The sequence below is a fragment of the Monomorium pharaonis genome, chromosome 3 (genome assembly GCF_013373865.1).
Source record: "Monomorium pharaonis isolate MP-MQ-018 chromosome 3, ASM1337386v2, whole genome shotgun sequence".
In the NCBI taxonomy this organism is placed as follows: domain Eukaryota; kingdom Metazoa; phylum Arthropoda; class Insecta; order Hymenoptera; family Formicidae; genus Monomorium; species Monomorium pharaonis.
Genome location: NC_050469.1, coordinates 14,206,098 through 14,218,453, shown reverse-complemented (window position 1 = coordinate 14,218,453; position 12,356 = coordinate 14,206,098). Strand labels below are relative to the sequence as shown.

General features: G+C 43.9%; 2 protein-coding genes across 4 annotated transcripts; one reads left to right on the top strand and one right to left on the bottom strand.

The window, feature by feature from the left end:
• The first annotated feature begins 858 nt into the window (after nucleotides 1-858).
• On the top strand, nucleotides 859-7,112 carry LOC105835115 (transmembrane protein 184B). 3 transcript variants are annotated; one of them, XM_036284327.1, is made up of 6 exons: nucleotides 859-1,496; nucleotides 2,255-2,472; nucleotides 2,566-3,160; nucleotides 3,247-3,488; nucleotides 3,577-3,661; nucleotides 4,337-5,229. In XM_036284327.1, the coding sequence occupies exons 2-6, from the start codon at nucleotides 2,266-2,268 to the stop codon at nucleotides 4,369-4,371; spliced, it is 1,164 nt and encodes a 387-aa protein (XP_036140220.1). In that variant the 5' UTR covers nucleotides 859-1,496; nucleotides 2,255-2,265; the 3' UTR covers nucleotides 4,372-5,229. The 3 variants fall into 3 exon arrangements, with proteins under 3 accessions (XP_036140220.1, XP_036140219.1, XP_036140218.1); XM_036284326.1 differs by lacking the exon at nucleotides 4,337-5,229 and adding an exon at nucleotides 5,837-7,112 and having other exon boundaries at nucleotides 860-1,496; nucleotides 2,258-2,472; XM_036284325.1 differs by lacking the exon at nucleotides 4,337-5,229 and adding an exon at nucleotides 5,837-7,112 and having other exon boundaries at nucleotides 860-1,496.
• On the bottom strand, nucleotides 7,111-12,222 carry LOC105835111 (bromodomain-containing protein DDB_G0270170). The gene is made up of 3 exons (XM_012678100.3): nucleotides 11,148-12,222; nucleotides 10,891-11,004; nucleotides 7,111-10,818 (listed from the first exon to the last, which is right to left on the bottom strand). The coding sequence occupies exons 1-3, from the start codon at nucleotides 11,241-11,243 to the stop codon at nucleotides 7,567-7,569; spliced, it is 3,462 nt and encodes a 1,153-aa protein (XP_012533554.2). The 5' UTR covers nucleotides 11,244-12,222; the 3' UTR covers nucleotides 7,111-7,566.
• Nucleotides 12,223-12,356: the final 134 nt, after the last annotated feature.

Sequence of the window (12,356 nt, the reverse complement as noted above, 5' to 3'; positions counted from 1 at the left end):
ATACGAAGGTCGAAGATTTGAGCGATCTTGCGCTTCAATCTTCGATCAGTACAGATGGTATAATAATATATATTATATAATATATAATATATTTATAATTAATATATGAATAATGATGCCGATCTCTTCGTCAAAATGGAAGAAGCACCATTCACGAGGATTCCTCACGGTCGCGCGTTCGATATATCGGCCATGAATTTTATCTTGAAACCGTCACGAATAAAGCGCGCAGGCGTCGCAAAGCTTTCAATTGCGAGACACAAGAGCAAGGACGTGGAAACGGAAGTGGAATTATCAAGAGCGAAATATCGACTTGTTTTCTTAAACAACAGCAAATATAATTGAATTTGCAGTCCGTCCTTGAATACCCACGACGTTAACATTTACGTATAAATTTACGGGGAGGAATTTTTATTTTGCGTTCGCAATAATTTTCTCTGAAATTAATTAAATCGTCAACAAATTTCGTCGATTCGAAAAGTGTGTTTTTAATCGTTCTGTGTCTTTGCCGGCATTTTAAACATGCCGATATCGATACTTGCGGCGGCACGACATCCGCTCCTTTCAACCGTGCTTCACGCTTCTCCCTGCAAAAGAAAAGATTTTCCTCCTCGTCTTCTTTTTACAGTCGTGACTGCGGTTCAATTTAATCGCAGAAAGTGCAGTTGAGGGAGGGAGGGAGGGAGGGAGGGAGGGAGAGAAAGAGAGAGAGAGAGAGAGAGAGAGAGAGAGAGAGAGAGAGAGAGAGAGAGAGAGAGAGAGACGCCATGCTGCCTTGCGCGGAACGATTTCCCACTTTCCCAGCCACCTGGCGGATCGGATGGGGGTGAGGGGAGCGGGGACACACAGAATCGGTGCACGACGCGCGCGCGTGGTGGGAGTGAAACCGTTCGCGGGATCGGCGGTGAAGGTCTGGTCTGGCTTGGTCTGGCTCGCTCGGGGAAAACGGGTTCGCGATCGTACGTTCTCACGCGATACCGAGAATCTCTCGCGAGAGGGAGAACATCCGCTGTCCAACGCTCCCGTCGTCCCTTCGTCCTTTCGAGCAACACGCGTTATTATACGCATCTTTGGAGGAGGTCGGAGAACGTCTGCGAAAGGATATAGTCCGTGAAAGCATTGAATGCACGGGAGTGCGAGCTGCAAAGGTTCGGAGTGTTCGGAGGGGCAATAAATTTCAATTCCCCGTTGTTGAGTTGTTTTGTACACGCGCGTGTGCGCAAATACGTCGCGTTTGGTGCTGATCGCAGCCGACTTCAGGTGGCTCGGAACGCTCGGAGCATCGGCGCCATCGGCAGAGAGGAGCATCCGAGCGCGTTCTGCTCCGATACGAGCATACACACAGCTGCTGTCGTCGTTCCCGCGTCTCGAGAGGTCAACGTGTCGTGACGGCGGCAACGAGACGACGTAAACGGAACAGCTCCCGGGGAGAAGGTGTATCATCGAGCGTGTGTATGCTGCAAGATCTGGAGAAGACTTCACGAATGGAGGCACGGGTATGTTGCTGAAACGAGAAAGAGGGAGGGAGGGGGAGGGAGAGAGAGAGAGAGAGAGAGAGGGAGGGGGGGAGGGAGGGAGAGAGAGAGAGAGAAAAGAATCCGCGAGACCTACGTCAGCGCGACCCGACGCGATTGTCGCGCGTGTCACTCATCACGGGAGATTCACAAATACAAATATATCTGTTACCTATTTTACTGATTTCGCAGTTCATACGCGGTGTTACGTGAGAACGAGCCTTATGTTTACGATAACGCGACGGCGATTGACGCGCAAGGCCCCCCTGTTGGCTTTTCTCTCCCTCCTAGCCGCGCCTGTCGTTCTCCGTCTAAAAGCGAGCCCTGAAGGAGAGGAATCGTACGCTTGATCGCGATCCTCCGTTCACGCACGTATACGTGTGTATCGATTTACGCGCGAGTCAGCGCGAGTGTCCGTCTCACGCGACGAGTCGTACGCGCTTTTTCTTTCTCTCCTTCCCCTTTGTGTCTTCCACCTTTTTCTTCTCTCCCCCTCCCTCCCCGCATCTCCTCCTCCTCCTCCTCCTCCTCCTCCTCCTCCTCCTCCTCCTCCTCCTCCTCCTCCTCTTCCTCTTCCTCATCGTCCACAGGCGTCCTCGCGTTTGTGAAATTACGCGATCGCGATGACTCCTTCCCTCATCGAACGCCGTGACCGATAAAAAACGCGGAAATACGTACGCCACTTGCCGCTGCGTTACGGAAAATAATCCTCTGTGTTTGCGCTCGTCGTGTGTCACCAGCAGGTTGACGTATGAATGGTGTCGAGGTCACAGGGACGCACGCCACGTACGTGAATCCACTTGACAAGATGTCAACGACCACCGACGTCAGTGACTTGGCGGCAGCGGCGGTGGCGGATCTCCCTAAGGAAGGGACGCCGATTTTCCTGCAGACCCGCGCGGCCCAGGTCATCGCCGGTGTGTTCGTGTCCGTGGCGCTTTTCCTCACCTGCCAGCAGGTACGGGAACCTGTGTCGATAAAACGCACGCAATGACGAAATGCGTTCGACGATACCGATATAATTCCTCTCTCTTTCCTTTATGTTTTGTAGATTTACCAGCATCTCAGGTGGTACACGAATCCAACGGAGCAGAGATGGATAGTGCGAATTTTGTTCATCGTACCCATCTATGCTGTCTACTCCTGGATCTCGCTGCTGTTCTTCAACAGCGAGAGCTACTACGTTTACTTTTTCACAGTACGGGACTGTTACGAGGCGTTTGTTATATATAACTTTCTGTCACTGTGCTACGAGTACCTAGGCGGCGAGGGCAACATCATGTCTGAGATCAGGGGCAAGCCGATACGCTCCAACTGCCTATACGGCACCTGTTGCCTGGTTGGGAAAACCTACACCATTGGCTTCTTGAGATTCTGCAAGCAAGCCACTTTGCAGTTCTGCCTGGTTAAGCCAGTGATGGCATTTGTCATCATATTTCTACAATCCTTTGGCCATTATAGAGACGGAGATTGGTCGCCCGACGGTGGTTACATTTACATCACGATTATTTACAATATTAGCGTGTCGCTTGCGCTTTATGGTCTGTTTCTGTTCTACTTTGCTACGAGAGACCTGCTGACGCCGTTCGAGCCTGTGCTCAAGTTTTGTACAGTGAAGAGTGTCATCTTTTTATCATTTTGGCAAGGTAAAATATGAAAGTTAGAATAAAGATAGTTGCAAATGCATGTATTAAATATAAAAAACAATTGCAATGTGTTGTCTACGCTCTAGGAGTTCTGCTAGCGATCTTGGAGAAAGCGAATGTCATTTCACCCGTCATAAACAGTTTGGGTCAATCAACGAGCGCTGGTACAGTCTCCGCCGGTTACCAAAATTTCCTCATTTGTATCGAGATGTTATTCGCTGCTATAGCTTTACGTTACGCGTTCCCGTATCAAGTATACGCAGCTGGCTGTGTTACTGACTCCAGGGGTAGAAGCGTGACGATGCAGAGTATCAGTAGCAGTTTGAAAGTACGTATAAAATATTTTAAAATCTTTTACAAAGATGCTCCATTTTTTTCGTTAATTTAATACTCTACTCGTCATTAATATTTCGTAGGAAACGATGAATCCAAAAGATATTATGACCGATGCCATCCATAATTTCCATCCACAGTATCAGCAGTATACACAATATAGCGCAGGTATTTATCGTTTTCGTATTATTTTCTTTTTTTTTTATGCATTGCTATATTTACGAGTGTATATACGTTACCATTTAATTTTACTGTTATCTTACATATTTACGAATTGCCGAATTTTCATACAGCATGATATAGTATGCTATAAAAAAAAATTTGTCTCATTTATTTCAGTTTTCATATTATCTCATACAGAAATTATTTTTTTCCTCATACATTCATAAGAAAATGTCACGAAAAAAGGTTGTGATACTGAGTGTTCTAATTATAGAGCAAGATTATATATCCGACATGTAATACCAATAATGCTAATAATAGTTGCACAAGATACACGTTTCATTCGAGATTGCAAACGCTTTAATTACAGGCTTTGGCGCTTTTGTATATAATTTATATTTCACTTGTTCTTTTCGACACTTCACTGTTGACGCAGTCAATGCAGGCACTGACATTATTATTATTGTTTACTCACGTGTGTGTATAGCAAATATCACACAAATCTCAAGCAAATTCGAAATCACAAATAGTATAGAAAATCTGCTTTTAAAGATAGTCCAATAATATTTATACATTTTACTTATATAAAAGAATAATTGCATAACTTTTCCTTAATATGTGCCTGTTTGTTAGATTCAGACCAATTACTTTGAAGGCACTTTTGTTTGCTGTTTTTTTCAGACGTTAATACCAACTTGCCGTACGAAAAGCTATGACACAGTGAGGCGTCACTTTTTTAATTTCAAGAAATTGGACATCGAGCTTTATGCGCGACTTTAAATGAGGATCGAAAGATACTTCATACAGCACTATATTTTGCTTATGGAATTACACACAATGCCTTAGAGATCGTTATCTGTCTACAAAGGGTCGATAGATAAACGAATTCTCTCCTGAAATTACAAAATAAGGGTTGTACTTAATGTTATCGTCGATATATACGTATTATATTCATATAAGACTCATCTATTTTGCGATTAACAAACTCTGCTGTAAGATAGAAGTTAAGCATTTAACATAAGAGGAGCATATAGCAAAGAGAAAGAAAAAGAAAAGATGGGAGAGGGAGAAAGTGACGTACTTCTATAGTGTTGCTCTATAATAAATGAAAAGGATAATTTAGATTGGTTAAAATATCGTGTTTTTTTTGTTCATTTTTTTTCTATAACATTGTAACTGTTACCGTATTTTTATTGCTTTTATTTTACTCTTGTCACATGGTACTATGTAGCATGCGAATATATGGTATGAAACAGCCGAGCATGTAAAGCACATCATTGTGTCCTTTTTCCCAACAGTACAGCATACATTTACAATGGCAAATTTATCACAATCCTAGCTGCTTGCGATTATTTTCTTATATTAATAATAATAATTTGCATGTGAGTCATTTGTATTGCGATTATATAGCATTACCATATAATTTTTTTTCTCTTGCACTTTTATATCACGTGTATACATGTAAGAATTCGAACTTTATTGCTCTGATCAAGCCTCTCGAGCAGCTTGACAATAATCGCAGTCGGTATGATCTCTTTTACTTCTTTCATAGGGTCACCGCACTAGACAAAAAACAAATAAAAAATTAAATTAATAAAAAATTTGAAATATAATAACACTTTCAAAAAAATAATTTAAAGAATAATATTTTAATCAAATCGGTATAAAAATTAGATCTAAAAGATATTAATTTGCAATTTATTATTTTGAAATCTAATATAATTAATATTTAATATTTTGTTTAAACAGTCATTTTTACTGGTGAGTGTTCAAGGTGATGCGGTGATATACGTAATTGAAAGCTTTCATACGAGCTCTTAATCAAAATTCTATTGAGTTGGGAGTTTGAATATTGAAAGCCAAAATTTGGATAAGAATGCCATGTAATGATTTTTATAAATGAAGGATTCTTTATTACGTAGAGGAATTGAACTCGTCGAAATTATATCAGTTTCAAACCTCAATTTTGTAAACGCAGTTCCAGAGCAAGAACGTTCGAGATGTAAATGATATTTCGGCGAGAATTAGCCATTCACTGTATTCTGTTAAAATTTTTACGTGAAATTAATATGAAAAACGAATGCGTGTAGGATACGGCCGTGTAATTTTAACTTTATTTATTGGACACGTGTATCTCGTATTTTTGCTCATTGTAATATATAACAATGATGTAATAATTAGGGGGCCCGAAAGGACAACGTGGTATGCGAGTATCCAGCTTCGATCCGGATGATCCGCAAAACATACCGGTGCCACCACCGCAAAGACGAAACACTTCTCACCAGCGTGTCGCTACAATTTCGCAAAATTATAACGAGAAAACAATGTTATTGAGTAGTGACGACGAATTTCAATAAAGCACACGCGTTTCAGGAAAATATGACTTACGCTCGAAAATTGAATCAACAAATGCGAGATTTCATAACGCGAAACTTCCATAAACCTCAAGAGATCTGCTTTTAAGAGGGGGGGGGGGGGTGCAAGAGATAAACTATATAAAAGATTCACACACTCATAACAAATTTAATTAAATATAAAAACATTCTCTCACGGACTATAAAAGAGGGGATAAAATAAAAAGGGAAAAGAGTGCAGGAAAGGACATCGCGCTGGGCATAAGAGCTGCTTGCGTTTCACTGTAATAGTTCCATAATGTTACATCCATGTTAATATATGTATTATGTTATAACATACGAGTAAAGAAATAGAGTAGAGGATATTTATTTTACTATGCTGGCGTGTTTGAGAGGCAGTGTTAACCGTACACCCGTGGCTCTACTACGACACTGCAAGAGGAATTAACTGCACGATAATACTTACTCTTCGTAATGGATAAATAATTGTATAGTACTTAATTTCACGCGCGGTATATATCGCGTCTTCTCGGAATACAGTTCGTACGTAAGCGTCGACACTTGTTTACACTTTTGTATCTGTTTTTATTTACGCGTTGCATTTAACAAACTTGTGCAATCTCGTATTCATATTTGTAGAAAGCCTCGCGAGCCACAGGAATATTTGCGTCCTTCTCCAAAAGTTCTGTAAAACAATGTTCCTTCTTTGGTCTCTTACGAAATTCATACATGTATATATCACCGATGTAGATTAGATCTGAAAATGCGGAGAAGTTGACGAGTTTTCCTTCTCGACGAAAGTCTTTCGATGTAAAAAAAAAGAAATACGACAATTATATGCGCAAGAAAGATGATCGATGAGCATCATGTTAGACATGAATAAACATTTGGTATTTGGTGTCTTACGTGTGTACAACTGTGTATAATCCTTATATTTTTTTTAAAAGCATAAGAAACGATCGAAGTTAACAAAGATCTATTTTATATGACAGCACGTTGTGCCGAAATCTTTCGTCGCCGTTTAAGAACAAAGTAAAACGTGTAAATCTGTGAACAAATTTTATTGTCCTATTACATCTCGTAATAAAGATAAGACACAACTACATGAATAGAACATTATTTATTTACAATTAAAACATCTGTTAATAATACCTCACATATAGAAAATATACATATATATATATATAGAATAATTTATATGTATATATATATAATATATATAAGAAATTTTAATTATACATAATCGATGCTTTCTTTCTTAAAAAATATGTTTAGTCAACTCGAATACCGTATTATTATTGTTAGAAGAATAATTTAGAATGTTATTAACAGCCTTTTACTTTTTGGCAAAAAAATAAAGATATAATATTGTACATGTTTGAATAAAACGGTTTATTTTTCTGATCGCAACAGCGAAAAAGCACCCTTATTCGGTAGCGCAGTAAGGGAAGATTGCATCCGCCCGGAATAGCCCCCTTTCCTCACTCATTTCTCTCAACCCTTGCTATCCTACTGCCTTTGTTTAAATTTATCACTATCCTATTATGCTACCATCGACTACCAGCCGATCCAATATGATTGATTATTTGTCACAATTTTCTTCCAACCGTGCCAAGGAGATTCCAAATTTTCACGTGAGGGTAACGTTTCCGGAAATACGTTACCGGTTTTAGATTGTATTCTTAATATAGTTGACGCAGTCGAAGCTAACTGTTTTTTATCTTCTTCCTCCTCCTCTTCTTCCTCTTCGATATCTTGATACTGCAATTCATCGTCCATGTAACCGACCGTGTTGTTATCCTCGTTATTCGCATATTTATAATACTCCTCAGCAACGTCGCGTTTCGTCACTTTGCTCGTAGTCATAAGAGTATTCTGAATCATGTCAAAGTCTTGGTCGACCAGCGGAGATCGCGGATTAGTTATGGGCTTAAAACCAATCGATCTGAGCCGCGCGATCCGCAGATCGCTATTGAACGCATTTACTGGCACGAAGGCCGACGCCCTATCGTGTAGGAAGAAATCCGTATATTCTTCATCACTTTTACGACTCGTGTTATCTTCCGTTAACGTGGAAACGCACGTTCGCGACATTTGATGGATCTGGGTTCCTCGATCGGACACGGTCAACGTGGATTCTTTCAGTTTCTCCAATTTATCCCACTCCATCTTCAAGATGGCTTTTTGATCATTTAATTGACCGATAACATAAACTTCCGAATTATCAGAGACGAGCCTGCATTGCGTCGTCGCGTCCATCGTGCTGGGTTTTTCATTTGTTTTCTTGCGAAAGCAATGTAACCGCGACGTTTGAGCGGCACGATGTGATAAGGGAATCGTCCGTGTCAGCTTTTTTCGAAGACTTCGGTCGAATGAAGTCTTGGTGACATTGTGATCAGCCGGTACGGTTTCATTATCCTTCTTTTTGCTGGCGTTGTTATTGTTATGATTGTTGCGATTTTCATTATTATTATTATTATTATTATTATTATTATTATTATTATTATTATTATTATTACTATTATTATTATTAGGATTACTTTTGAGATTTTTTTGGTTCCCTATCGAACTGTTAATGTCCTTTGTATGTACGATATTGGTCATCTTATACTTATCCTTAGTTTGTCTTTCCCCGGCACGTTGACGAGCGATATTAGTCAGCTTGTTCTTCCGTTCGAAACTAGGCTTGCATCGCTTATTGGGCGAATATATTACGGTATTAAAGGTACTGCAACATCTCGCATATGCATTGGTTTTGCATCGCAATCTCCTGTTCCTGGGACCGCGCGTCACGGGACCGAAATTGGCGTCTATCGACAAGTTGGCGATTTCCCTATCTCGTTTCTTGTATTTGCTCTTCTTGATCGACGAGTTAGGAAACTCCGATTTCGCCAATACCGCGCCTTTATCAGTTCTTAAACGGGTCTTTATGTCATACGAGCTGCGAGTGTGTTGCGCGATAATTCGAAGCGAAGTCCGTACATGAAACGGTGATAAGTACTCATTGTTCTCCTTCGACACGCCATTTCGATCGCTTCTCCTAACGTTATCATTACGTTTCTTGTTCACATTGTTGCAGGATTCGCGATCCATCGCGGGCAGCAACTTGTCGAATTTTTCTCCATCCGCTTGCTTCCCTACCTTCCAAAATAATCTTTCAGACTTGGAATATTTACAGTATCTTCTGTTGTCCAAACACGCGACGTTTTCTTTTATATTGTCCGCTCCCTTGCGTCTCTTCCTAAGATTTGCCCCCGTCGTCGACACGTGCCTTTTGTCTCTCTTAGGTTCCGGAGCCGTTTCTCTCTTCGCCGCATTCCACATCGCGCATTCCTCGGTGGTCAGCCCGATCACGTTTCCGATCAGTAACTTGGACAGCGGATGGTGTATCTCCTTGTTGATCAAATTCAAAATCTTGTCCGGCGTCAGGGAGTCTAGGGATTTGATGTTTTGCGCGATCACGGGTGACGCAGCGCCTGGTGCATCGGGGAATTCCGAGATTCTTTCGTGCGTCGCGACCAAATTCCTCGACGATTCTTCGTTACTGGGATTCGATTTCTGTGTAACCGACTCGCTATCGATATTCGACTGCTTTTGTAGGTGTTGACGTTGTTGAGCACATTGAGGTGATTCCTTACGCTCGATCGTGCACGCATCATTCGTGAGGCCATTTAATGACGAGAACACGGGGTACAAATGTTCTGATGAGTGTACAATCTCCGACGACACGTTTTCCCTACGATTATCCGACGAGGAAGCGTTTGCATTCGTATCGGTCACGATATGTCCGTTGTAAGATAAATTTTCACTCGGTTGAGAATTAACACGCGCCCTGACCTCAATATCTGGCCTACTGTCCTCTCTAGGTGTCAAGCGACTACCCTCCGCGTCCAGTGCCATACGAATGGTGAGGTCGAGCGGCTTGGCGGGCTTCTGCAGCATTGTCAAGACGCTCTTTTTCGCGTCCTGCGCGTTATGAGACGATTCGTACAGGCCCATGCGTATCGAGATGTTTGTACTGTGGGTTTTAGTGGTCGATGCACCAAGGCACAGCAACATCCTTTGATTATCAGGTACGGAAGTCGAGATTGCGCTCTCCGCGTTACTCGGCTGTTTGTTGAAGACGTGACGCGTGACGATAGAACTTTCGGGCGCGGATCGCCGGCTGGTGTCAACTGTCGGTATCGTTTTCACGACCGCCAGATTCTCGCAGCTGTGCCCGTGACTAAGCTTCCGCTTCCGGCAAGTAACGCCACTGTTCGAGCATTTTCTCAGGTCGTATGTGTTTGGATGGTGGCCCAACAATTTCGTCGACGGCGGGATGAAACGTCGCATGGAAGACAGCTCTTCTGAGCCTCTGCCACAAGTCCACCTAGGCGACCCTTGATCGGTGAGACGCGCCAGGGCGAACTTGTTGTACCTGGTTCCATCCGGCGCCATGCCGATCCAACAGCCTATCACCACGTACAGTCCATCATATCTATACCCCGTGTTAGGTGCAATATTATCTTGCAGATTGTAACTTCGTATTAATCTTAACGGTATCTGATTCTTGTAGTTGCGAATGAACGGATCTTCGCTGGTCTGTCCCTCACGATACACCTGGCCCGTGAGCGTCAGATAGTCGCCATGATCCACATCCTCGTTGACATTGGTGTGCGAGGTGCACAAAGAGATAACGCCAAACGGTCCCTCGTGTACATCGGCATCGAACGGTTCATGCATCCCGTCTCTCGAACAGTCCATGCGTATGCCCCACCAGGAGCCAGGTGGAAATCCCAGAACCGGGCCATACCAGCACTTCGACACCTTGATTGAGAAATCACAGAGCTGTACATTTTGTGATGACAAAAATTGGCAGTGAAAAGACACGACACTTACGCTCTTGTTGTACGGAGGGCTCGACTTATCCGACGATTTCAGCGTGCTCGCTTCCACGGCCTGGTTGATCTTGCCGAACAACTTGTTTAGGTCCTGTCTAATTCGGCCCTTCGTCTGAAAGAAAAACGAATGATAAATCGTGGCGCGCGAACAACGATGACAAATAGAATGGAAACAGAACGGCGGAGTGGACTGCTCCTCGGCGAAGAGGACACGCGCGGTTTCCCCCTGCCTTGCTCCCGTCGCTAGCGTAATACCTGATTCTTAATTCGCGCCTCACGCAGCCTCCTGTCGTTCTGCTGAACTGTATTCGCGCACACGGTCCTCGAGACGTCGCCGCCCGCCCTCGCCATCTTCACGAGCGAGCACGACGACCCGGGTACGCTCGTCGAGTACGCTAGGACGCGCTCCACGCCACTCGAGACGGTACGCCGCCGCTCTCCATTCGGAACATTCGAAGAACCTACCGACCTATCGTCCGTCCCCGCGAGAAATGCAAATGGCCGCCGCTGTATCGCGGCGATCCGTCCGTCCGTCCGTCCATCCGTCCCGTCGATAACACACCATCTCCGCGATAACTTCACGATGTAAACACGCGACCCGAAACCCGCACACAGGTCTCCGTTTGTGTTCCAGCTGCACTCCCTCTGTACTAACTGTACTCCATGCACTTGACGTCCTTTTTCCTCCGCTCGTCCGACTATCCATCCGTTTCGCTCTAAGGTGCGAGAAACGCGATCCGAACGGGACAAATCTTATCGTTTGAATATATGGTGAAATTAAGTTTGAGCGAGTTCGGCGATTGAATTGGGATCAGCGCGCGTCCCATATCGTGCTTGAATCGCGACGTTCTAACGAATTCGAAACAAAGGAGATACTCGGGTATTTGGAAACTACGTAGGTTCGTTTGTAGCAAACGGCGTACTTTCTCGACACTAGACATGCCGATTTGGGGCGAGATGAACGCGCGAAGCGCGGCTTTAAAGGGCCAAGGTGTAGAAAGAGGAAGAGAGAGAAAGAGAGAACGAAGCGGCGCGCGATTAAAACGGCTGGACTATTGATACAGATAGATCGATGAATCTATAGATAACGAGAGCGAGCGTTAATTTGGCGTCGTAATTTAGCGGTTTGCATCGACGGCTGCGATTGGTCGACGACGCGAGGGAATTAACGGTTGATTTGGACGGTAAGGCGTGTGTGAATGTGAAGGCGCGCGCGAGGAGGCGGGAGCGATTAAAGTGCGCGAAAAAAAAGGGGGGGAGGGGAAAACGAGATTTTCGGAGGTCTCTCGTGCGCGAGGGAAGGAAAATGCGGGAATCGCGCGCGGTGGCACGCGGCGGCGACAGAAGGCAGGCGGCGACGGCGACGGCGACGACGGAAGGTGAGACGGAAAGCGTTGGAAACGCTCCCGGCGGCCGAAGGAAGAGGCGGCCACGGTATGCGGCTCGGCCGCAAGATGGCGCGAT

What these genes read in the sequence shown, in the direction of transcription:
- LOC105835115 (XM_036284326.1), top strand. Translation starts at nt 2,266, where the DNA reads ATGAATGGTGTCGAGGTCACAGGGACGCACGCCACGTACGTGAATCCA. An exon ending in GTATCAGTAGCAGTTTGAAA is followed by an intron (nt 3,489 to 3,576) that starts GTACGTATAAAA and finishes AATATTTCGTAG; the next exon opens with GAAACGATGAATCCAAAAGA. An exon ending in GTATACACAATATAGCGCAG is followed by an intron (nt 3,662 to 5,836) that starts GTATTTATCGTT and finishes TGTAATAATTAG; the next exon opens with GGGGCCCGAAAGGACAACGT.
- LOC105835111 (XM_012678100.3), bottom strand. Translation starts at nt 11,243, where the DNA reads ATGGCGAGGGCGGGCGGCGACGTCTCGAGGACCGTGTGCGCGAATACA. An exon ending in AGGCGCGAATTAAGAATCAG is followed by an intron (nt 11,005 to 11,147) that starts GTATTACGCTAG and finishes TTTTTCTTTCAG; the next exon opens with ACGAAGGGCCGAATTAGACA. An exon ending in GCCCTCCGTACAACAAGAGC is followed by an intron (nt 10,819 to 10,890) that starts GTAAGTGTCGTG and finishes TTCTCAATCAAG; the next exon opens with GTGTCGAAGTGCTGGTATGG.